The sequence below is a fragment of the Lepisosteus oculatus genome, chromosome 7, assembly GCF_040954835.1.
Source record: "Lepisosteus oculatus isolate fLepOcu1 chromosome 7, fLepOcu1.hap2, whole genome shotgun sequence".
Lineage (NCBI taxonomy): Eukaryota > Metazoa > Chordata > Actinopteri > Semionotiformes > Lepisosteidae > Lepisosteus > Lepisosteus oculatus.
The window spans coordinates 22,940,096-22,966,902 of NC_090702.1; the positions used below are offsets into that span (position 1 = coordinate 22,940,096).

Sequence of the window (26,807 nt, forward strand, 5' to 3'; positions counted from 1 at the left end):
AGAATAAGAAATCTCAATGATCAAATCACTAGACCAGTAAACCTCCGAAGCGTATGAGTTGTTTATCTGAACAGGTTCGGCCATTATTAAGCCCATACATAATTTATGTGTATAAGTATCACACCCAAGAGTTCCTTTTGCTTATGTCTCTCTTATCTTACTCCATGCCTCCCTCCTTGCAGCAAACTCCTTAGATCAGTCCTCGTACTAGTGAGGGGGGGGTTTGGGCACCATTTCCAGCCTCTGGATATGCTGTCATTCCCTCAGCTAGGCGAGCCTCACTTTATTCATATTTGTTTTCTCTTGCAATCATTAGGATCTTACTGAACTACTGAATTGTAGATATTTCTGATACACACCTGACGGTGATTAACATGTTCTGAACAGTTAGGGCATTTAGCTATTAATATCTAACAATTGAAGCCTTTATTCTGCATAATTACATAATTAGCATTTCTAAAGATGTGATTGGTCAGAATTGTATAGATATGGATGTCATACGTGCTTGCTGTCTATAGTAATTGAGGATACAGTATATTAGTGTGTTGTATTGTAAAGGTTTCTTGTTTTGAATCCAGATTTTTATTTTATTTCTAGTCTGGTATTTGTTTTGATGGAGCAGGATGAATTAGGTCCAACTGCCTGCAAAAGACCCCCCACCCTATCTCACCTTGCCCTCTGCCTCAGTCTTAATTGTTTTAACAGAACTGTTCTCCTTGGTTTTGGCAAGTGTGCTGTGCCCAGAAAGAGTAATTGAACTAAATCAGATTCCCTCTAATGTTAATGTTGCGTGCAGTAGTGTAACTGCCTCACGGTGATCCAATTAGGGTTGATTTCCTTCCTTAAAAGGGTCTTGAAAGCTAATTGAGGCAGAGCAAGTTTGGTTTACTATTCCAGGCCTGTGGCATTAATCAGGAAGATGTTGTGCTGTACCTTCATCTCCTTCCGGTTTTGTAGCTCTGAGTAGATTTTTTTCATCTCTTTTCATCTCTCCCTGTGCAAAAGGTTGGGTCTCTAGAGAACCAGTTCTAATTCCACTACAGCACCATGTGTACATTTGTAAGGAAAACACACTTAGAATACATTACAGAATGATTAGTACACATTTGTATGTCTTCCTTGTCTGTTTCTAAAAGAGAGGGTTTACATGTAGCTATTTAAATGAGCACATGTTCTGCATTATCCAGTTAGGTAACATTCCCGATCTGATGATCAGCTGATCTGGGAAAAAGCAGTCATTAGCGATTGTACTAGCGTGTTCAGATTTGTATTTGTGTGGTACAGTACGTTTGAAATACTCAGAACTGAATAATAATTTACAGTAGGTTGTCTGATCATGAAAATGTAGAAACAGATGTAAGAAGCACAATAAGATAACGTCACCATGTCATACATTTTACTGTAACTGTTGAGCTCACAGCATGTCACATGACTGTCAGAAGCGCACATTGGGTGAGAACACGCACTGATCCTCTTTTTCGCCAGGTGGCACAGGGTCTGTCGTGGTGACCTGAGTTAATTAACACATTTCTAAATAGAAGAACAGAAGAACGGTTACAAATGAGAAGAGGTCTTTTGGCTAATTAATCCATTAAGATGTGTTGAGAGGGGCTCTATGAACTTTGTACACACTTTATTTCTACTGGAGTTGCAATATTTTATAAGGTGGACATCTAGAACTGGTTTGAACTGGATTGGACACAAGGGCTACTGTGTAATTCTATACTGTTATATAGGAACGTATGCTACGAACCTAAGTAACCAATAGTGTTAAAATAAGTTATCTTTAGCAAATAGGGAATTAGGAAGATGTGTGTGATTTTGGAACACTACCAACCTGATAAGCACAGGGAAGCGTGATACTGTAGATAACAGAAAAATATGAAAGGACTGTTCTAGGTTAATTACTTTGAGAAAAATATACCGACACATCACTGTGTGTTTCGCTCCTATGCGCATGAAATAAAAACTTCTTTTAACTTCTGAGACAGACACCTGACTGTCTTTTAAGAGGAAATGGGAAAAAATTATCCAACAGATGGATGGTCACTGAAGCCCTTGCTGTAAAGGTGACAAAACATGAACTCTGCTGATATGGGTGGGCAGTTTTTTAAATCAGTGCCAATGAATGGATAATTTTAGAAATGGAGTAAAACTTGTAGGTTGTAGTTTTTGTGTTTTTATCATCCTTCTGAAATGACCAAAACCAGCTACAATAGCATCGTTTCCCCAGGGCTTTTGTGTTGGTAGCTGGATAAATTGGACTGAACTTTTTTAAAGTTTAAAATTAACCGATTTTTAAACAGAAGGCTCCATAAGATATTTAGACTTTCTTGTTAGTCATTAATGCAGGTTCCATTATATGACTAGTTCAAAGGGAGAGCCTGGTTGTAGATGTGCTTCATGTTTTTATATAGATTTACCTCAACTGCTTTTACAATAATAATAAAATACCATCCCGATTTCCCTTTTTGGGGATTTTTTTAAATAAATTTATTTTTCTAAAAAAAGAGGGAAATTTAGACAAATCCTGAACCTTTTGAGGTCACATTTTTATATATGGATTTAGGATTTGGGATTTTCTGTTTACTTACTGTATACTGTACATGACAGATATGGAGAATAAGAATTAAAATACTACACTTTGAAACATAGTCTTGAGATGTTCAGGCCTCCATGCTTGGATATGTGTAGTTTGATTTTAGAGCAGTAAAAATATAATATTTTACTAATTTTGAAACAGACTACATATCCCCATGTATACAGTATATTGTTTTAAGGACTAAATATATTGTGAAAGAAGAACATTGCCAAAATGTGGATCTCTGATGTGCAAATAAAAATCTAAAAAGTGGGGTTTGGTTCCAAAATTAGACAGATAAATGTGTTCTTTGGTACTTTCTTAAATGCAAAATTCTAATGAATGTATAATGAAAAATGAAAAGTTATGAAATGCTTTGGAATATTCTCTTTTCTAAAAAAAGCTGGCAGGTCGAGTTTAAGCAAGTTGAAAGGTTTTTAAAAAGAAATGGATTGCTTGAGCTTTAAAAAACCCAAACTTGGATTTGTATGGTGGTGTACAATGGAATTAAATGTTTTCAGTTTGTAAAACTCCCTGTGTTTTTGGTTAAGTATTCTTTAGAGTTGTAACATTAACAGTATATTTAATACAATAATGTAAAACTATCATATTCAGACAAAACATAATGTACTTATATGTTACAGCTTACACTACTTCATAAATGTAGCTCATTTTCCCAGATGTTTCTCTGAGAGACAAAAACTGTGTTTATGGGTGTCACCCGTAATGTATAAATTATAGTAATATTTTGTTGGCTTGAGACTCTTTTTTCCATAAATTAGCATTGCAGATACAGTGCAGTAGCTGTACTTCTGTTTGGTGCATGTGGACCCCCATGACTAGTTTAACATAAAGCACACTTGCATTTTCTTTTTTACCATTGGATACTGTATATACAGTACACAGGTATAGCTACTTCCACATTATTAACTTATCCATTTCATTTATTGCTTTATGCTATCTTCAGTTCTGCAGACTTGAAGGATAAAAATCTAATGAGACAGAATGGGACAATGAAGGTGGACAACATTTAAAGCTCGATGAGGTCCATTTCCTGCCATCATCCCCAAAATGTTAATACATACAGTACATGTATACATGTATACATATATACTGTATACTGTATATGACTTTTCCTGCCATATTTAGCTATCATTATATTGAAGCAATCAAATCAAAGGAAGGAAATGCTGAATATCACCTTATTGAAACCTTGGCATGTTTGTGTTGTTAAGTTTAAATGTAAACATCTCACATCCTTTGGAAACCCAGCAGGTAGTGGTTGCTAAGCTGCAGGCATTGTTTATCCCTGATCAGATTTGCTGTGCTTTTATAACATCCCTGCTTGGCCCTGAAGTCACACACAATCAGGCTTTATGGAGTGTTTGCTAACCATGTTCTGGAAATGAATCACTGGTAATTTGTAAAGGCCTGTGGGGAGACCATCTTCCCAACAAACGGTTTTACAGTTGGGCTTCAGCAGATGGTGTGGAGGTGGGCTTAAATGATCTGTGTTCTCAAACACAGATGACATTTGTGTTGCTTTCTGTCGGTGCTAAGTGGAAGTGCGAGAGCAGATAGTACAATGTGAAAATATCTGCAAATGTCACCCTGGGAACATAATGTTGTGTTTAACAAAATAAGCTCGTCTGTAACTGGGGAACAGCTTTATTTCATCGTTTGTGTCGGAGACTAAGAAGACAGAATTAGCTCACAGCTTCAGCAGATGGTGGGTGTAATCCACAGGCCCCGAGCTTACCTCTGGCAACTGCAATCCTCATATTTTGTGGAATTTCCACATAAAGAGAATAAGTTGTGATAGTTTTATTTTCTTCGTGCATTGTCCTTACTTTGGTAAAAGCCGTCACATTTTATATAGCTCATCAGGGTTCTGGCCAGGTTGCTTCAAGTTCTCATTTCTTTATCTCATCTCATAGGCGTCACATGTCTAGGAACCTTTTTTTCCTGAGTAGCAGAGCCAGTTCCTATTTTCTGCAGTGTTGCAGACCCACTCATCTTACAACATATTTCAGGACCCAGTTCTACTCACTGCCTTCAGTATTCAGCTCCGACCTGGATTAAGTCAAAAGTTAATTCCACGTGTCAATTACTGTTTACATTCCTGGTACGTGAGTGTGGCGTTTTGTTTGCTTTTACCTAATGGAGACCAGCCATCATGTACCAGGTTAGGAATTTGTAATTGGCGGGTGCATCAACGTTTCAGTGAAATCCAGACTTATGGAAAAACAGCTTTTATAAAGAAAAATGCATTTATTTTAATATATATTTAGCTGCAGTTAAAATAAAATGCACTCCCTGTTAGGGAGCAAGGTTAAAGATATTTTTGTTGCTGTTAATTTGTCTCTATTCTTGTTCGGTGGCAGCTGCATACAGAATACAAAACTTTTATGTATTGAAGACATTATTTATTCTAGTTTGATGTACAGTACTGTAGATTTTGGTGTTTGATGCCCATGGCTAATGTTTCTAGTTTTTGTAATGTTTTTATTTTGTCCAACAATGCATCTAGGCTGAATTCTTCTGCTAAAAGTGACATCTGTTTCAATTTGCTGATTTGATGATTTGCTACAGACATATTGTTTGAAATAAGATGTTCATACAGTATATCTTATAAGTATTACTTTATGGCAGCCTTCTCTTTTGAATAGGACAAATAAAATGATGTGTTACAAATATATTCTAAAGGAATTCTAATTTTTAATGAATATTGGGGTCAGTGGGCGATAAACTAGGGAGACTATTTGAAATAGTGTTGTCTTTCAGGTAAAAATGTTGCTTGTATTTAAGTTTTTCCCTCTTTGGTGTTCAAACCTGAGCTTTAATCTCTTGACCAAATCCATTTGAATGCTCTCATCATGTACTGTACTTAAATTAAATTGGGGAGAGGTAAACATAACTTGTATTTAACCCCTTAGTAAGCTTAAGAATTTTTTGTTTGGTGAGGCATAAATCACGGTCCACCGACTAAATGTTTAACTCCCAAACTCGTCTACTGTAGTACAGTACATAATGCTATGATCCTGTCCATGTTTTTATCAGCTCTAAAACCATGTTGATTTCTGCAGATTAGTATTAACTGCTGATTAGTATTAATTTTTACACTCCCGATTAAATATACTTCTTAGTCCTTTGTTGTTTGGAAGTAGTTCCAAGCTAAATTGGGAGAGATTTTTTATTTCTTCAGTAGTTTGGTCACTGTTCCTTCCATTCTGTGAGACTTAAACACTTTCTTAAAATTATTTCTACTGTATTTGCCTCACAATTACCGTATCTAAATTTCATCCTAATAAAAGGATTGAATTGCAATGTACTGTAAATGGACTTTTCTAGAGCATGCCCAACAGCATTATTAACCGCATTTATTGATTTACTGTACTGCTTTGGAAATCAGATTTGTCAGAAAATAATTATGTTTATTGTATAGACACCACACTGAATGTCTTAATTGGAGATCAGGCACCAAATATACAGTATGAGGTTTCTCCCATCTTTTCATTTACAGTACTACTGTACAGTAGCTCTTCAAGCTATACTTGATCCATCTACAGTGCTCAAATAGGCAGGTCAGGACATGTTAAAGGATAATGTCCTCTCATTGATGACACACCACTGGAATTGTATCTAAATTTCAGGCCCAATAGGATTAACTTCTGTTTCAAATGATACAGCTGTTTAGGAAGTTGGTACTGGCCTTATATACCTACAGTATTGCTGTAAAAAGACAATGGTCTCACGCTGGGTGTGAGCTATTGCTTAGTCTCTTTAATTTTCCTGAGGTGCAGTCAGTGTGGCTGGAGGTCTGTCTGATGAACAGGTATGCTGTGATCAGTCACATATTATTAAAGTGTCATTCTTTCAGTGCGTGCTAAGGAGGTTTTTTACTGGCTTGGGAGAGAATATCATAGGGGTTTGGTATCAGGTTTCACAAATAGGTTTAGATTTCATATTCCAGTCCTTGTTCTTTGCTCTGTTTTTGAAGCTTAACATGTAATTAAAAATTGGTAAATAAAATTAAGATCCAGTGTGCCAGAAACTACTAAAAGGTAACCTTGAAACAATGAAAACAAAACATGTGGAAGCAAGACCTTTGAGTATTTAGTCTTGATGTTGTACCACTTAGAGTGTAACTGAATTATGCCTCTTCAAACACAATCCCTTACCACAATAACTAATTGTCTCATTTAAATATATTTACAGTAGCATTACGGTAAGGTGCAAGTGTGCTAATATTATTTTTTCAATCTATAATTAACAAAATAATGTGAAATTAAAACTACCATACAGTACATAGATTTTTAATTGTAATGTATATTCTGGATTTAATTCAAGAAGATCAATATTAACAAATATAGTGAACTTCATTCATTTCACTTTCTAAGTTAAGCTCCAAATCATAACCTTATGAGAATAATTACAGATTTATAATAATTTATAAATATAACATAAGAATCTTCAGGTATTCAATGAGGAAACTTGCATTATAAAAGATAAAGGATGTTACAAATAATTATCCTAAAATGCTTAATACAGAAATGCAGTTAAAATACCAGTCTTCAGAGAAATAAGGTTGTCTCAGACAATAGAATCTGTAGTATATATTTCAGTACTGCTGAAACACCAGGATGGTATTTTATCTTCTTTTTGTATTGGCAAGGAGGTATCTGGGAAAGTTATGCCCATTTATCCCGATGCAAAATTGTGTATATTTTCAGTTTGATTTTTTTTTTTGATGGAATGCACTGCTGTTGAATATAAGGCTTCTAACGAAGGACGAGCTATTTATTAGACGTCAATTACTGTCCATCTATGCAGTGAATCACTGTTGGAGCATAACAGACCCACATCGTTAAATTAAGAAAAAATCTATTGGTTCAGGTTTTGCATCAAGTAATAACTGTCTTGTTAGAGGAATGCAGTTAGGGGTATTCCTGGCAGTGTACCTCACAGCTGAACCCCAGATTTTAATAAGACTGCTGAACTGCAGCTCTTCAATATTGTACTGCCCCCTCCTGTCACTTGACTGCTTCAACAGAAACTCTTTAGTTTGACTTCCTGACAGTACAATCAAATATATACATGTAGGCTTAATCTACAACTCTTTATCAAGGGTGTATGTAAAAATAATCTCAGATAAGAGTAGAGAAAATACAGGATACCTGTAATTTTATTAAAGAGGTAACTGCTCAGATTTCCATTGAAAAAAGTCATATTTTTGTACACAAATCCTATTTTAACCAGGACAGTAAGCTTCCTTATAACAAAAACTATGTATGCTGTTTCTGGAGTCCAGAAAGGGGATCTCATGTAACAGAAATTATTCCGGGAGTCAGTCTGAGCAATAAAAGTGAACATTGGTACTGTATACTGGTTGTTAACAGTGTTGTTTAAAGACTCTTTTGTGTAATACTTCTGATTCATATTATTGTTGAAAATTCAGACTTTTGCGATACAGACAATTTCCCAAAATAATATAGATTAATTTAATTATCCATTTGTCAAATTGTACTGTCTGATTGCTTTTCAATGGATATTAATTATATTTGCAGAAGAGAAAGTTGGTGAATGGAACATCCAGCTTAGTCATGTTGTGGTGGTTGAGCCAGTGTAGTTATTAAAAAAAGAGACTTGAATTCTTGGTTCAGAGGGCTGTTAACTAACAGATAAACACAAAAGGACTTTTGTAACCTTTTATGTTTTCATAGCTTGACCGTATGTTTTTTTTTCCTTCTGCAGTATAACTTTGTATGTTCATACTATAGTATAGTCATTATTATCTTATACAGTAATATGTTATACTGTATAATATAGTGTCATTATGTCCCAATTTGAATGGTAAGCAAACAGACTCTATGATTCAACTCATACTGTAGCATTGAATACCACATTTTAGAACAGTACATCAAATCAAATCAAAGTTTATTTATCAAATGCACAACAATACGGCGTGCAGCAGTAGTTGAAATGAATGTCTTTGAAATGAAATGTCAATGTCAATGAAATGTCTTTTCTGCGAGCTCACAAAAATCACAAGAATCACAAAAATCACAAAATTCACAAAAACACAAAAATCACAAATCACAAAAATCACAAAATTGAGGTTACGTTTTTTTTAAATTGAATAAAACTCAATATGAGTAGAGCTGCTGTGTGTCCATGGTGTATGCAATATATACAGTACAAGTAGTGCAGTTATGCTGAATACAGTGAAAACTGTGTGTCCATGTAGCCATTACAGGTGATTTGCTAAGGAACTGCAGATTGTCTATACAGATTGTCCTCCAAGTCTTATTGTCTGGAGGTAGAAGCTGTTCCGTAGTCTGTTGGACTTGGACCGAATGCTTCGGTACCGTTTACCGGACAGTAGGAGGGACAACGGTCAACAAAACCATCTCTTCCCAATTACGTTTTATAGTAGTTGTTAAGTGGGATGACTGCACCTTCCTTAAAAAATCATCTGAATCAATACTCCCAGGGAAGATAATTAGGTACCAAGGGGGAATAATAGTTCAGAAAACAAGAAATGTGCGTTTGGCATTCTGCTTGTGACAGGAATGTGCAGGCAGGAAAAAAAGTGATCCCATTTCATGTTCTCAGATTTTTGTTCTTGGTAAAAAAGTGTTGTGTCTCTTTCCTGTCTGTGGGAAGACACAAGTACTGGATGTCTTTTCCCAAAGGAGAATGCCAACCTGTTCCATCCCTCAAAATAACAGGCACAGCTGAGTCATTGTCGAGGAGTACACCTTAACAGCTCTTGAAGTAGACTCTAGGTGTTTTGTGCTTACATTTGTTCCTCTGTGAATGTACTGGTATTGGCATCTTCTGACCGGTCAGCACAAATGTGCTGAGAAACAGAAAAAAAACAAACAAAAGCCCTAGAGAATGACCCAGGGTGCGGCCTGCCTCTGCGTTGCCTGGCACAGTTATCAGGTGAGTCCAGGGAAACAACCAATTACCGTCTGTCTTTGTTTTGTTTGCCTTCCTTTTTGAACACCACCAGCTCCAGAAAACAACATCCCATCGCTGTCATTACAGATTCTGTCATTTTTATTTACACCTTCAACTTTGTAGAGCACCAGGCAGCAGCCTGCAATGTTAAGTTCATCAAAGTTGTTTTTTTATTGGTATTGAAACATTCCAGAATTTAGCAAATTGTATAGGCATGGGCTGATTAGCGTGTCGAGATGATATTAGTGACTAAACATTGTAACTAGAAGTGTATCTAGAAGAACCAGAAACTGGTTCAGTGTTTGGCATTGCAGTGCTTACTTCTGCTCCTTAGAGGGACTGAGTGGGGTTAGTCCACATTGTGTAGATCTACGGAAAACAGGACAACGAGCTGGGAATAGCTGCAGCACAGAACACTGCAATTCTGGGGCAGTAAGGTGTAAGGAGGTACTGTAGTTGTGAAGAAATAAAATTGCAACAGCCATAAAGTTAAAAAAAAAGGTAAATTTTGCATTTTTAAGTGGAAATTGATTTTGCCTTGTATTTTTGTATGTACAGTATTAAGCAGTGGATGGATCAGAAATCATAGTACAGACAGCAGATGCTTTGTCCTTGGAATACAACTTTTTAAACAATTCTGAAATTCAAAAAGCCGGAGTTGACTCTGCACCTGTACAGGTATATGAAGATGTATAGTACTGTATGTGAGCAGTTTAGGAAACAATGGGCAATTTATTTTTAAAGAGTTGTTGATAGTCATGTTTGTAGTGTGGAAATGTACTTGTAAGTGTGTGTTGGACCGAGTGAAAGTGAGGAAAGGTTCCAGCACAAATAAGACAGGTGTCATTCACCTCTAGAGGTGGGGGTTAACTTGTGTGCTCCTAATTGCTGAATGAGCTATTATGTTTTTCATCAGAGAGCAGCTGTGAGCTACAGTACTGTATATCCTGTTTTCAGCTTGTCCTCAGCAAACCTTGTGTAAATTACATGCTTCTCTCTGCGGTATTTGACGCTGCTTTCTGTTGTATCTCAGGAAGCGACAAGGAAGACAAGGATTTGATTTAGCCCTTAGAGTCCAGTAATGCAGGATACCTTTCCTCAGCCCAAACAAGTGGTGTTTACATCTCTGTCTTCCCAGGTGGAAGTAGAGTGGAAGACATTTATTCTTAACAGTAAGCACAATAACAGCATGTAGCCTTACCTGACTCCTGTCATGTCCTGTGCCTTCAGTTAGCTGGGGGCCTTAGCTGAAGTGAAGCTACAGTATGCTAATTCCAAAAATGTGTGGTAGGATCAAGTTAATTTCTTTACCTTTTGCCATCAACTGATGGTTTTTGTTCACAATGACACTTAGGTTTGTTTAGTTGATTTTCCTCGTATGGAACTTTGCTTTCTGGTTTCACCAGAATTCCTTGCAAAAAAATTAATGTTTGAGAGACTGACTCTCTTGCACTGTTAGCTTGCTTCATAACATTTTCAATCATGTTGTCTGAGTGGAAAGTATTGGATATACTATATTGTACCTCTCCCATTACATGTCTTTATCAAAGTCAGATGTAATTTTTCTGGAATACATAAAACGTCTGTAAAAATAACTATTGATGATTAATTTCTAATGGTTTAGAACGTGGTTGTGATCACATAATGTTGAAGGAATCCTACTAATGCTTCAGTATTTATCCCTGATCCCTGAAAATTAAACGTATTCATATAAGTTCAAGTACGGCATTTGATTTAAGAACTGTGATCTTATCATACAAAAGAGTGTCAAGATTCTTCTCTCTGTGTATTTGATTAAACCGAGCAATTTGAAGACAATTTTAGGATAGTTTATTATAATTAATAAATGTAAGTTATTGCATTAAGAAGGAAATAACCCTACCAAACACAAAAATATCTGCAGTTGTGCAATGTATTGCCTTTACTATTTTACCAAGGTTCAGCGCATGAAACTCTTGTGACCATCATTTAATGTCTGCTATGGACAATGGATGGTGAATGTATTCATGCCAAATAGATAAACAAAGAGGCCAAGGCATAACTAATGACTTTGTTTTTTTATGGGACCATTTAGCATTTCATATACATTAATCATCTTTTATCTGGGAGACGTAGTAAACCTATTTGAAGAGAGATAAGCACACAATGGTAGACTGACTGTAGCCCAAGGATTGGTAACTTTTTCAGAATGGCGTGCCAAGAGTTATATAGCGTGTACTTTAACGTCAGTAATAGTCCTGCTTACATTGTGATTATCCATCCATCCATTTTCTAACTGCTTAACCAATTCAGGGTCGTGGGGGAGCCAGCGCCTATCCTGGCAGGAAACACCCGCAAGACAGTAGACCCCATGCATGGGATGCCAGTCCCTCAGAGGGCACACACAGCCACAGACACACACACTCTCACACCAGGGCCAGTTTTCCCTGAAGCCAGTTAACCTACCAGTACAATATGTCTTTGGGTTGTTGGAGGAAACCCATGTGAACATACTGTACAAACACAAGGAGAACACCAGGAATTGAACCAGGTGTCCCAGCACTGCAAGGCATGCTACCCACTGTGCTGCCCATATTGTGATTAAGTTAAATTCGTATTAACGTATTATGCAATTTCTATATAATTTTTCAATTAAAATATATAGAAAATGTATCAATTAAAATATCAATCTTATGGTTTAGTGTAATCCTTGCCCTCTAATTCTCTTACTATATCTGTAGTTCAGGGGTGGGGAACCTTTTTTCTGCCAAGGGCCATTTGGATATTTATAACATCATTTGTGGGCCATACAAACTTATCAATTTAAAAATGAGCCTGCTACAGTATATTTGGTCAAACATTTAATTAACTCACCCCTAATGTGATGGATGGAACTGCTTCTCTTTGGTGAGGCCCATGTGTTAGCTGGTATTGATGATGTTGCTACTCGCAACTGCGTAGGGCTGGGCGATATGGCCAAAAACATCACGATAAAAATTTTAATATCAGTCAATATCAATAATTATCACGATAATTAATAATTATCACGATAAATGTCAAATCATTATTTCTTTCAAGTTTAAAGGCAGATTTTTTCTCCTGAGTGAAAGTTGAAGAAACCAGACGGGTTAATTGGTAAATTAAACAACTCTTTATTTTAAGAACACAACAAACACTTGCCAAACAGCAGAAACATTAAACAAATCTGTTACCTGGCCAGTCTGTAACACGCACGCGCACTTGCGCAGTATGTTGTGTGCATGCACATGCGCATATCATGCCCAAAGCATAAACATATATATCGAACATTCATCGAACTTTTTTTATCGCGATAATTATCGTTATCGAATTATCGCCCAGCTCTACGCCTGCGGTTGCCTTGGCAGGGCCAGACCAAATGATTTATACTTATAAGGTCCACGGGCCGGACGTTCCCCACACCTGCTGTAGTTTGAGACTTTAACCAGCACAGAAGTCCTTGGATGTTCATTTGGTAATTTGCTCCTTAACTTGGGAGGGACAAAGAATTATGTGAAAATATCTGTTCACAGAGGATTGTAGATCAAAGTGCTAAACATAGTGAAGATGCCAGTTTCTTCCAACAGTCAAATTTCACAAGCAGGGATTTCAAACAGGTCATGACAGAGATTACAGTATCTCTGTAAGTAGCCTCAAGTATGTGTCACAGATCCCTACACTTCAAGGGCCATAAGTATGAGCATTGTAATTCAAAGAGTCTCAAAATCCTCAACACCCATTCACTGAAACAATTTTAAATAAATGTTGCTGGTATCAAATTTGTAACACGGGGTCAAAATGCTGGGAATCCTGAAATCTGATCGAAAATGTTGATGTGATTTCTTGCATGTACTGTACAAACCAAGATCAGCAACATTGACAGTGTGATATTTCAATAGTCCTTTAAGATGCTCAGAATAGCAGGTTAAGGTGTCAATGTTCCAAATTGTCAAATTGTGCAAGAGGTGCCTTCCATATTTCAAAAGCACCCATAACAGTTTGTTCTGCATATGGAAGTTGAGTTCTTAAAGATACAACTTGATGTCAGCTAGAAACATTAATTGTGTGACCCATTTGTTATCATCCAGTTTGGGTAGTTTAGGGTAGTTTTGTCCCTTTTCTGATAAAAAGATCTTAATAGCATCCGTCCACTAAACATGCCAAAACCTCTCCACCATGGGAAGTGTTCTTTAGTACATTCTTCAGACACTCATTGTTATTCCAAATCCAGGGTGTGTGTGCAATTGGAGCTTGCTGCTGGAAAAGGTGTTGGAGGTCAAATAATTTATCACCCATTCAGAAAGCCAACTGTACTCCAGCAGAGACCTTGTCTGTTATCAAATGTAGCATGGCTCTCAGCAATATTGGAAAATAAGAGTTGGGGCAATGACACACCTCTTAGCTCCTGTATGGACTTCAAAGTGAACTATAATGAATACATTAGTGATGGTTACTGTATGTATATGTTCATGATTCAGGCAAAGGATACTGGCAAATTTTAGAAAACATCCATACTTCACGTGGCCCTTCCAGAATACCTTGTGATACACAGTGGCAGTTGCCTTTGTCAAATAAATCAATTCTAACTAGAGGTTGGTGGTACTGTACTTCCAACTTTTTTTAATGTAATCTGTTTGCCAGAAAAATCATGTTGGCCATGCCTCACTGGGAAAAGGTCTTCAGATTCCTCTTGAATTGTATCTTCCTTCGAAGATTGAAATTCTTTTGGGTTAACCTCTATACTCCAGATCTGTAAGAAGAAATTGAGGAGATGTAATGTTAGTTCATTCCACCATGCTTACAAATCTCAGTGGAAATCCCAGTACCTCCTGCTACTTTGTTGTTATTCATTGTTGTAATACAGCAGCTTTCATCACTTTCCTTAAGTTTAGGCTTAACTATAATTGTGTGTGGGAGGCACTCAAATATACTGTTATTCACAGTGCTTTATTGATTTCATAGATGTTCTTCTAAGAAGAAGAGATGGCCTGTTTTCTTTCCTTAGGTCTCCATATTACTAGTCCTTTGATATTTGGGCCATAAACACAACATGCATGGCAGTCAAAAAACAGAGATATTGCTTAACGTCAGAAAGATGTTGTATTTCCTTGTCCTTATCTGTCCATCACCTGTTCTGCGTATCACAACTTTTTCTTTGCACCCTTGCCCTTGCTTGCAGGTAGGCCAGACTCTCCTGTTTAGAGTCTGTGTTGCTCTACAGTGCACAGAAAGCCTTGCACACATGATCAGTATTTTCTTAGATAACCTGGTCATTTTTGTCGAAGCAATCCTGGTGTTTCCTGTTGTTTTTTTGTAGACAGAAGTTATGAAGTTAAGCTCCATTTTGGCTGCCTTAGTGTTGTGGACATGGACATTGACACAAACAGCCAGGTGCCAGTGTTTACATTATGGTTCTTCTCAGAACTGTGTAGAATGCTTGCAATATACAGCAGTTACAGTACCTTTGTCTTGTCAACTCAAGTGAGTGCAAATTATAAAATACACGAATACTAGAATAAAAATATTTCCAGGTCCTGTAAAATTCACTTCACAAGTGTCATGAATAGAAGAGCCTAAGGGGAAATCCGAAGGCTTGTATCCAAAGGGCCCTTTTGCCAGTCTAGCCCATTTGGTAGTTGGTAGCTAATTGAGTCAATGGTCTCATCTAGCCATTTTTTGAAAAAAAAATTTTTTTAAACCACGCAGTACATTGGCTTCAAAAACATGTCAGAGTACCCATAAGATAACATTAAAAAAAAAAAACAGACCATCCCCAAAATTTGCCTGAATAAGAAACCAGTGGGGTTCTCTGTGGTTTGAGAGCTATACAGTAGAGCATTATTTTCTGCAGCACCATGCCCCTTGCAGAGCCCAGAACAATTTATTTTACTTGTAGTAAGGTGCACACACATGTCTCATTTGTTTTTAGGGAATGGAGGTTGTATTGTATTGTCGTGTATTGTCTTGTGTTGCCTTGTGGCTCTTACAAAAGTGAATTACACAAGTGAAATAGTGATCATTTAGAGAAAATAAGATTGCTTCAACAGATGAAAGGCATTACAGACAAAAACAAGGCAAAGCCTTTAGAATTGTCTCATGTCATGGTTGTACTTGTAGATGGATAATAATGTAGGAGGATTAATATTTGTTGTTTTGTTGAGATCTTATTTGTTTTTCTTTCTTTACCAATACACACAGACCTTACAGAGCTCATGGGTTTATTTCAAAAGGAAATCCCAGATTATAAATAGCTGTAACAATACATTATTATTGTTCACAGCTCTAGTGTTTTAATACAGTAATCACTTGTATAACAGTTGCTGACTGTTTTGAAATGTACAGTGTATGCAAAGCTTCAGTGTCTTGTGATTTTCTGTGTACAATGGGAAGTACTTGCTCAGAGTTTTGTAGTTTAATTTAATGAATATTGAATTGCTTCATTTCCACAACACAAAGGGTAGATTACGATGAAGATAAAGAGACATTTTATAGGTTTTAATAAGATATTTACTGAAAGAGGATAATTTATTTACAATTGTTTCAGTATGAATTTAATGTAGGAGTTTAAATATACAGTATGTACTGTATGGTATTTTTTATTGTTGTAACAAATTCCCCATTATCTAAAAACAATTATTAGAGTTATGCAACATAATATTATTTATAGTAAAGGAAAGTAAATATATTGTACATATCTAATTGTTGCTACAAACTAATTACTAAATAAGATGCACTGTATCACTCATATCAAATATCAAAGTCTGGTCCTGACAACAGTAGGCTATGCAAGAAAATTTATTAAAAATATCACTTATATACTGTACCCCCTATATTCATATATTTCTTTGTTTCTCCTGTGTGGTAACAAAATACTGTAATAAACAGGCAGCAAATGTAAAAGAAGTATAATATGTAACTATTACACAACATACTACTATTATTAGCTGATATTTTCAGATACTGCTTTCTACAGAAAACAGACCACACAGACATCCACACTGCAACTGAGACACAAGGACAGTAAAGGAAAAGAGGGAACACATGTCTTATTAATAAAAAGATCTCACTCAAGACTAAAAGCCTCTCTAAAATAAATGCTAAACAAAACGGAATCTACCGTATTTCCTTACTCAAAATACTACAAAACTAAATAACAATAGATTTTTGTTTGCCTGGTTCATAAGTAATTGGAATTTCCTACAAATAAAAAAATAAGTCCCTCTCGTAAGTCCAGTCTTTTTATTGCCCAAATGACCCTTCATTTTTTTCTGGACACTTGGTCTGTCAAAAGAGGTATGTTCTTACAGTGTCTTCTCTCTCCTCCCTGTTCTTTGTTTCTACAGTATGTGTACTTCTCTATAACTTCTCTAAGAAGGCTTATTTAATGATTTAATGCCAGTTGGTATTAGTCTGAGTTAAAATTAGTATAACTGTTTGGCCACCTAAATCTTTGGCCACTGTGACTAAACACGATAAGGAGGGTCATGCAAATCTTCTCAAGGCAGCGTTAAGATTTTTTTTTACCTTTCACAATAGGGTACTTTTGATTATAAGTTCAAAATTTCACATAAATAACATATACAGTTCATATAATGAGGAGTGAGTGTACAATACACTGTTACCTTTTGTTATATTGTCATACCAGAGGGGGTGTTTGTTTGGGTCACAGGAAAAGTGCATAGCAATGACACCATGCGTGAGACATCCCATCATGCCATCCACAAGACAAGGGCCATACTTATCGCTCATGTTGCGTGGGCTTAAGTTAGGAGAGGGTAACCCCTGTGGCCTGCTACTGTAGGTGTGGCTGCAAGGCAGAAGTGTTTTCAGAAACAGCCACTTCATTCCTCCACATGATCCTAACTCCACTGTAGATACTGCTGTAATTCTGTGTGAGAAAGAACAGACAGTACAGTACAGCTCAGACTGTACAGATTGATTCAGTGGAAGGGCACGCAGGCTTCATAAGCCTGATACAATGTTTGTGACATACCTGCAAAACATTGTATTTGTAGTCTAAGTCAGTAATCCTAGTTGGCAATTTAGGCAGTAGATTTTTTTTATGCAGTAACAGTAATGATTGTATTCAGTTCAGTAATACCAGTTAGCTGGTATTACATTTACTAGTACTATTGAATTATCATGATAGTAGTAATACTGTTGCAAGACTGGGAGATGTTTTCAAGCTTGCTGCCATTTTGCCAAAATTCCCAACCCTACTGGAAGAGTGGTTATCAGCTTCTTGGAGCATCCTTTGAGCTGTACCTCAGGGCATGATCATTAATATTCATAGTAGTGAAGGCACAGGCAATCAGTGATAATTACTATTATGATTCTTATTTGTATTAATAATACATTTCAAAATGGAGGTTTCACCTTGTGCTTTCTCCCAAAATGGTACAGAAAAGTGGCATTCCTGACTAGATACAGTACAGTTCCAAATGGCCTAAATCATATTTTAATAGGATCTTTTAAGTACAAGACATCAATAGCAGATAAAATATTTCTGGCTTTCATACACAATGCTTTGATGTTTAAAGTGGCCTCTGTGTTAATTAAGCTTAATTTCAAATGTATTGATATACCTTTGTGTTTTTTTTTTTCTGAGGCACAGCTGGGATTCCCAATGTGAACCTGACAAATTTGATTCACTTATTTTTACAATGTTTGTACATGTTTGTCAAATGTATTCAAATGTCCTTCTGTCATTTTGACCTTTCCTTGCCTACGAATTTAAACACTGTCATGCTGGTGTTGTCTAAGGCATAGTAGAAAGCATTAAACAGATGTTAACATTTACAGTATGACTAATAATGCTGAAACATATTAATGTTGACGTTCTCGCATGTACTGTTTTGATGTAATGGTGAACTATAAAGAAAGCTATAACCTTAATGAACCTTGTTATATATGTACTGTAGATAGTACAACTGAGATACAGTTTACTGTAAATCCAATAAAGGAAAAAAAAGGAAACTGTGTCTTATCAATTAAAAGAACCCACTTTGGACTAGACTAAAATTCTCTCTAAAATGGATACTAATCAAATGGGAACCTATTTCCTTATTTGAAATATTACAGTACATATATTCAGTAACTGTAACTATCTTGTATTTTTCTGTATATGATATAATGTAATTTTGATTTTTTTCAGTTGTAGGAAGCAGATTGTTCCAGAAACATTAAATAATATGGGTGCTGTTTGTATGATTGCCTGCTCTTTTCTTGTTTGATTAGTTTGTTAGCAAATGAAGACTGTTTTCTGCATTTCAACCTTTAGCATGGAAAACGCAGATTAGTATTGTATACTGACCTAATACTGTATAACATTAGTTTCACTATCATGATAAGCTTGTTGTTGGACTCACAATTCCGCTTCAGTGTGCACGAGGTGGGTCTGAGTTTCCAAGAGCAGTATCTTAAGAAAGTTAAAAAATGAGAGGAGGCCATTCGTCCTATCTATTCTGTTAGGTAGTTAGTAGTGAATTGATCCAGGCACTTCATCCATCCTTTCTTGAAAGGAGCCAGAGTATGGCCTTCAACAACATGGCTGGGCAGCTTGTTCCACATTTCCACAGGTCATTTAAAGACTTTGTCTTCTCTGTCTTTGCAGACTTTGCAGGTGGACATTCGCAGATTGAATGTGACGTTGCTCCGAGCTTTCCGAGATGGGGTGGCGGCCGCCTTGGACATCTCACCTCAGCAAGTGCATATCAACCGTCTCAATGTGAGGACACAACAATTCTGATTCCCCACCAAATAGTCCACTACACATTAAGCTTAAGATGGATTCTCCCTCATTAAGCAAAGCACATAATTAAATGTTATTTTGTCCTCCCCAAAAAATTGTTTGAAATAAATTTTCTTCTGATTATATGATCATATTATGTATACATAATTAACGAAGACAAAAAAAGAATTGTCTCTCTCTCATTTTAACATCAATACTCAATACTGAGTTTTAACTCCATGGAGCCAGGGTTTTGGAAAGTTATCATCGATGTTAATGTCATGTTTAGGACATTGTGTCTGTGTTACCATGTATCAGATGAATGAACACACTTATTAGACACAAGCTCTCTGTAATTTTAACATGTAAACAAACTGAATAGGCTTTAAAAAGAGATGTTTCACTTTAGATTTGTATTAATAAGCTAATAAGCTAATAAGGTACAACAGAAAAAGTTATATACTTTCTAGGTTTCTTGCATTGATCCTTTGTTAATTTTCTGAGATGCTTCTCATATGCTTAGATAGTCTGACTTACCTACTGTACAATGCTTTAAATATGTTAATTTAGGTTTCAGTTAACTGGTGGATCAGCTTTTTAAATATGTGCTGGACCTTTTATAAACTAGGCAGCACTAAGATCTGTTCAAGTACAGTATAACAAATGGAGCCCAAGTGAGAAACTGTATTCTGCTTAGCTGAGTCAACTCTACATGGAGTTCAGCCTCTCAGAAGAGACCATATAATAGGTGGTCTACAAATTATAAACTGGCAAGTATAACATTTAGGATTTACAGTGTTTAAGCTGTTTCCAGGTGGTTTTGACAGATGGGCAACAAAAACACATCATGTGTCTGTTGTGGAATGTGGCTGGTGTGGTTTGAGGCTGAAGCATCTCGTGTCTTTCAGGAGAAAAAGAACTGCATAGAGCTCTATGTGTCTTCGGAGAAACTGGGCGAGGCAGAGCCAGTACCCTCGGAGGAAGTGATTCGGTCTCTCAATGTCAACATTCTCCACAAGAGCCTCTCCCAGTTTGGCATCACTGAGGTCACCCCAGAGGTAGGTACTGTACCTTCTCTAGGAGGCCTGCTTCCTGTTTCCTGTCATGGTGTCTTTAAAATGTAGTGAAAAAATAGATGCCTTTTATTTTACAGAGATGGAGGAGAAAGGGGCAAGGTACAGCCTGGATGTGGGGTGTAATTGGCACAAATGGCTAGAACAGAGAACAGAGTTTTTTTCTGATAGTAGGCACAGTGTTATAGGACAGTGGGAGTGCTGTAGAGGTGCACCTGAGTCTTTGTTAAATGAGACTAAATGAAATCATAATTGCTGTTCTTAGCAGATACATTAGTATTGTGGTTATTTTTGAAAGAGATAAAATGAGGAGCTTTTTTATCCCTTGATGATGTCCTTAAATTGTCAAAGCTTTTGTACAAATAAAACCTTTGTCTATTTTGTCTTAAGGTGTCTCCAAAGGTGTGAAAAGTGTGTGAGTAACACATTTTATGTGCTGTGAAGCCTTTTTAAAATGTTTTCTTAATTTGTACTTGCACTTTCAATGAGCTACTTCAGATTGAAATGAGTTATGTCTTCGTTAGTTCAGCAGTGGCCAACAGAGATTTTGTACAACTGTGCTAAATCGCTGTTAAAGCTACTATTGATACTTGTTTCTCTAACAACTTTATTTACATCCCAGTTTCTTTTTTCTGATTAATTTTTTCTTATTAATGAAGCTACCAGACTCATAACACCATCACTTCCGATTCAAGTACAGTATGGAAAAAAACAAAATGGTATCCTCATGGGATGCCAAAACTGAAATTATTAGAAGAAGATAAAACTTTTGAAAACAGACACTGATAGCCAAATTGTTAATATACTGCATGTTATTTTTAATGGGACTGAGGTACTCAAGACATTTTGTATAAATATGAGTATTTTTTAAGACCTACTATAAATGTTAAACTAGCTACACACATTCACAAGGGTCAAAATACATTTCCATAGTAAAAGAATGTGGTAGAATTGCCTAAAGAGTCCTTAATCTGATCGGATTTGAGATACCTCCCCTAGAAAGGAGAATGGCCAACCATGAGAATGGTTTATGTCTTCAGAGGAAGTGTTAGAGGGCAGGCTTACTGTGCATTTACTGTATGTATATACAGTACAGGCAAGAATTTCTGGAGACATTGTTCAGGTGTCACCTTGTATTGCTTACGTCCCAGGATGAAAAGGCATATGCAATTCCTGCGACATTAGTTAAAGTTGGAAATGGAGCCCAGCGTCAACCATCATTCCAAGGGCATTTGTTCAAAATGGGTCAATTGCATAGGGTATGTACTGAATTCTAACTTAATTGCACACAGTGATGGCTTCTAAAATAATATTCCCAGATCTTTCGAAATAATGCACTGCAAATATCAGTCAGTAAAACCAGATCAACATTTATTAGGTCATTAATTTTCTTCACAGGTTGACATTAATTGCGAGAAATCAAAGTCACATGCACTGCTACATGTCACATGTGTTTTATGCCACCACTCAGAACAAAATGGAGCATTATTACAGTCAATACCGTCACTTTGGGGTAAACCTTAATAGCAGAAATGGTTTCTGTTGCAATTTTTAAAAGCTGTTTATTATTCTCGGTTATTTTGGATCCAGCTCTTTTTTTTTTGCTGTGTATTTCCTCTCACTCTCAGTGCCATTGTTCTGTCCTGTTCTTTTTTAAGGCGTCTATTTAAAGGTTGTTGAATCCACTGCCTGGTGCAGATCTAAGAGCCCATGGGGGCACTGTGAGGGTGTGAAGGACAAGACCTCTCTTGGACTGACTCTTTTGAACCTCTGTTGGGATAAATCTGTTTAAATATGTTCTTTAATCACAGAGAGTCTAATGGCTTAATTGAAACATATGCTTAAATTGGTTAGAAAACCTTGCATTTTAGCAATTTGTTGAGGTTTGTCATGTGAATTACTTTTCAGCCCCATGAAGAACATTGTACAGACCAGGTCAAATCTCTCTATTTTCCTGAAAAACACAATTAATGCTCATAACTGATCCAAAACTGAATAAGTGAATATGGCTGGATACCATGACAAACAAACTTGAAGGTGGAATCTGGTTTGAAGATGTAGGATTGTGCAACCTCTGCAGTCGTTCTGATCCAATACAAGGTACAGATGCCCATTGCCCAAAAACCAACTTTAACAGCGTACCGGTATTTCATTTTTCAAGATCAACTAAAATGTATTTTGCTTTCACAATACATGTGACTGCTGCTGACTTCATTAAAGATTTAATGACATATAAAAATAACATATAAGAATGGTTACAAGAGAGAGGAAGTGATTCTTGCCTGTTTGGTAGTAGATAATTGATCCAAGAATCTAATTCGGTCATTTCTTGAAAGAACTCAGGGTACTGGCTTCAATAACATGTCTGGGTAGTGTAATGGTATGAATTTAGTAATTGTACTTTTATGCCTACTGGGAATCGGTCAGGCATTAGAAATGACAATCCAGACTTCCTCTGGCCTACTGTAAGTCTAGGCCAGTCTAGGCCAAATACTGTAAGTCCAGGGCAGATTTTAGACTGTAAGTCTAAGTCTAAAATCTAGGCTGTTCGGCCTGTTAAGGGTTCATGTTACTGACATTCCTAAGAAAATAACTCACAGGAGCTAAGCTGTGCCAGCTTCATTCTCAGGTCAAAACAAAAGATAGTTGATTATTAAAAAGGTTCTAAACAATTCTAAGTGTATGAAGGTCATAGCCTTGCTGCTACAGTAGTTTGTTCCATACTCCCACAACCCTTTGGGAAAAGAATTGCCTCCTGTTTTGGATTTATATGCACTTCCATGCCGTTTTCCTTTGTGCCCTCTGCTTCATATTTCACTTTGTTATGAAGAAATCTGCTGGATTGGTTTTGTCATTGCTTGTGAGGATTCTGAATACTTGTTTGCACTATCCTCATAATCGTCTCTGTTCAAGACTATAAAAGTTAATTTCCTTCAAGATGTCTTTTAAGTTCCAGAATGGAACCTGCTGCTCTTCTTTGGACTTATTCCACAGCAGCAATATTTTATCTGTTGTGTGGTGACAAAAATTGTACACAGTATTCTAAATGAAGCCTTACTAATACCTTGTATTAGTAAGTATCATTTAATTTACATTCTACATTTTAACTATATACAGTATCTATTTTGCCTTTTTAATTCATTTCCCACATTGCCTAGAAGATGTGAATGATGTATCAGTGCAAACACCTTAGTCTTTTTCATAAGGAGCCTCTTGTACAGTAGCGGAGCAGTTCCAATTTGTACAGTATTTATAGTTTATTTTTACTACCTTCGTGCAAAACCCTGCACTGATTTACTTTAAACATACTGTAATCTGCCAGGGCTACAAAACGCAGGCCTTGTTTTCTATTTAATAATCAATACCAAACAATGACCATTTCCCTGAATACCTACTGTACCACCTGCAATTTGAGAATGTATTGCTTATGGGGAACATTATCAAAAGCTGTCTGAATATCTTAATATGTCTTATCACATTATCACCTATCACTTTGTGTGTCTATTACTGTTGTTGCTTGTTCAAGGAACTCTAACATGTTGGTTAAGCTAGACCTACTGTACCTGTACCTTATTTTAATCTATTTTTCTTTTATTTCCATCTATTTCCATCTAATATCTTTGTTTTAGTTCTATTATTCACATAACCTTACATGTAATCAAAGTCGAACATATTGCTCTAAATATTTACTTGATTCAGTTTTCTCACCCTTCTTATGGATGGGCACTTGATTAGCTGTTCTTCAGCCCATAGGTGCTGTCATGTTCTGGAGCAACTGTTGGAAGAGTTGTGTGAATCGCTTCTGCATAACATCTCTTGTTACCTTGATTACAATTACAAGTGCTTGGGCTTTATTAATTGTGATAGCTTCTACTACCTGAAACACGTCTGCCTCTTCTACAGTATGTAAATACTATTTAGTACAGAACTTTGACCTTCTTCTGCCTGTTATGTTGTTGAAATCTTCCTCAGTCTTTATATCTGTGTGCTTCTAAGAAAAGACTACAGCAAGGGTCTCTGGTCTTATGATATCAACATTTTAAAATTATAAAATACAATTTTAAAGATTTGATTTCTTATCCATGTATTTCTTTCAAAATTAACATCATTATTGCTACATGGCTTTCATTAAAAACAGTCTTGGATTATGCCATTTCCCACTGGAATGCAAGATGAATGAAGTGATCTCTCATTACTCATATACAGTGGTACCTCTAACATAGTGATACAGAGTGATTTCACATGGTTATGAATCTCATGGACACAATGGTGTCTGTCAATACCAAGTGGAACCATGTACAGTATGGTAGGTAGGGAAACAAAATTGTGTACTTGTGTACAGTGGATTTGAAAAAAACATTTGTATGGAGTGTTACTCAGATGTAACTATTCTATTTTCTGTAATTCATCAAGAACCATGTATTTTCATTAACTGCAAGTGATGAAGTTAATCTTTAAATGTTTTGTATTGGAAAATATCCCATGTACTGGATTATATCCAATAACGAACACAGATTTTGAGATGGCATAAGCGTCGTTGACTCTTTACTTTTCCGTTTCTTTTTTCATTAACTTTGAATTAATAAAGTTGAAAAATGAGAGTACTTAGCCAAAAGTTAAATTGAAAAATTAAATTCTTTTTCAATTAAGGTCTCATTTTGCTTTGTAGTTGTGATTATTTAATAGGTTCCGAGCAGAAGCAATTTTTCAGCTGTCTTCTTTTTTCTCTATTTGTCATGCAGACAGCAGTTCCTCTACATGGTAAAAAGGGAAATTAGTGAGAATGGGCTTTTCAAATTACAAATACATTCTTTATGCTTTTATATAATTTATATAATAGCAAAATCCAAGGCAATGATCTATTCAGTCAACTAACTTTTGTCTGCGCTTCTAGATTGCACTGTTTGGCTTAGATTTATTTTTAATTAGTGGATTAGAAACTTGTCATTATGTTAAATTAATACACCTTTTTGTCTCTTCCTGAAAATAATGGGCAGTTAAGGGCTTATAAGAGGTCACACTACACCTAATCAGCTTTTAATTTGTGGGTTATCTATACATGCTTTGAAGTGTATCCTTAAAATTCATTGTTAACCAAGGATAAAAAAAATATTTAAGGAAAAATACTTTCTTTACTGGGAACGTTCAGGGAGAGGGTCTCCTTTGCTTCTTTTCAACACCCACTAAGACATACTGTAGAGGAACAATTTCTAAAATGTATTGTATTAGAAGAGAGCATACCGTCATAGGCTTGTGTGTACGGCATATTATGTATGCTGAATCTTGTGGTCTAAGGCAGTGATGGAAATAAGCTCCCTTCCCGCAGTGGATGCCTGCTCTCTACATGTTTTGCGTCAGCAAACAGGGAATTCCCTATTTGAGCATCTTCATAAGCAGATAATCTGTCAAGGCTCACCGCTGCTGTAGGTTAGTCCAAGGCTGGTTAAACCTCCACCACCTCCATGCTTATGCACACTGAGCTACAGTATTTCTTGCCTTGGGCTTGCAAGGGGGCTCTTGTACTGTAAACAAGACGCGGGAGTCCTTTTCCTGGTTTCCCCCTCACCTCTCTTGCCACCTGTTGGCCCCCGGTGTGGGGGGAGCCCAGAGAAGTGGAGGCAGGCCTGTGTGGTGGGGGGGGGGGGGTGCTGGGAGGTGACAGGGAGCAGCTGCACCGACAGGGCTCTTTTAAAGTGTTTGCCTCCCCACAGCGGCTCTAACCATGTTACCTGACAGAGTGTGTTTGCTTAGCTCCAGGCCAGGACATTAGAGCACTATTTTTGAGCACGGCTCAAAAACGCTCTGAATTCCCAGGCTGTATGAGCGAGAGGATTGAGTGGTCAGGAGGCAGAGCTGTCGCAGGTGGGCAGACACTGCAGGTAGACAGGAATAGCTCCCAAAACAACACAACTGGAAGCTTTCAGCCTGACTTCCGACAGATTACGGTGCTCCACTAACTCCCTGCTTCTTGTTCTTCGCTATAGAAGAATGTGCTGCAGGGACAACATGAGAGAGACAACGTGTGGACCAACGAGGGATTTTATGCTGTGGTTATTTTTCTCACCATCTTCGTGATCATCATTACCTGTTTAATGGTAAGTCCTGCTTTTGTTTTCAGATTCTAAGTCCAACTGCCACCTTTTTCTATATTTGTTATTACCGGGTGTGTGTTTTGAGTACATTACTAGATTGTTTTAAGCCCCAGAGCATGCTGGCAAACAATATTGAAGTTGGAGAGCTGTGATTTTTTAATGTCCTCCGTTTATACTTTGTTGTTATTTAAATGATCCTCTACGGACTAATGTAAATGCTTTGTCTTAATTCTATTTATGTTACACAAAGGATGGATTTCAAGAGGGAGCATACTGTAAAGTTCATGTTAAACAATTAGTCGTAAGGTAAATTGGTTGTCTGGTGGAAGTGCAGAGGGCTGCACATCAGTGGTGAATGAAGTGGGTCA

The 26,807-nt window shown here is 36.7% G+C and overlaps 1 protein-coding gene across 1 annotated transcript in view; it reads left to right on the plus strand.

Moving 5' to 3' along the window:
- The window catches only part of ptprr (protein tyrosine phosphatase receptor type R), a 93,181-nt gene that overhangs the window by 22,490 nt on the left and 43,884 nt on the right, over positions 1–26,807 (plus strand). The window contains exons 3-5 of the mRNA XM_015352905.2: positions 19,158–19,271; positions 20,183–20,332; positions 26,332–26,442. Coding sequence (XP_015208391.1) covers positions 19,158–19,271; positions 20,183–20,332; positions 26,332–26,442 — 375 coding nt within the window. The remainder of the gene's footprint in view (positions 1–19,157; positions 19,272–20,182; positions 20,333–26,331; positions 26,443–26,807) is intronic.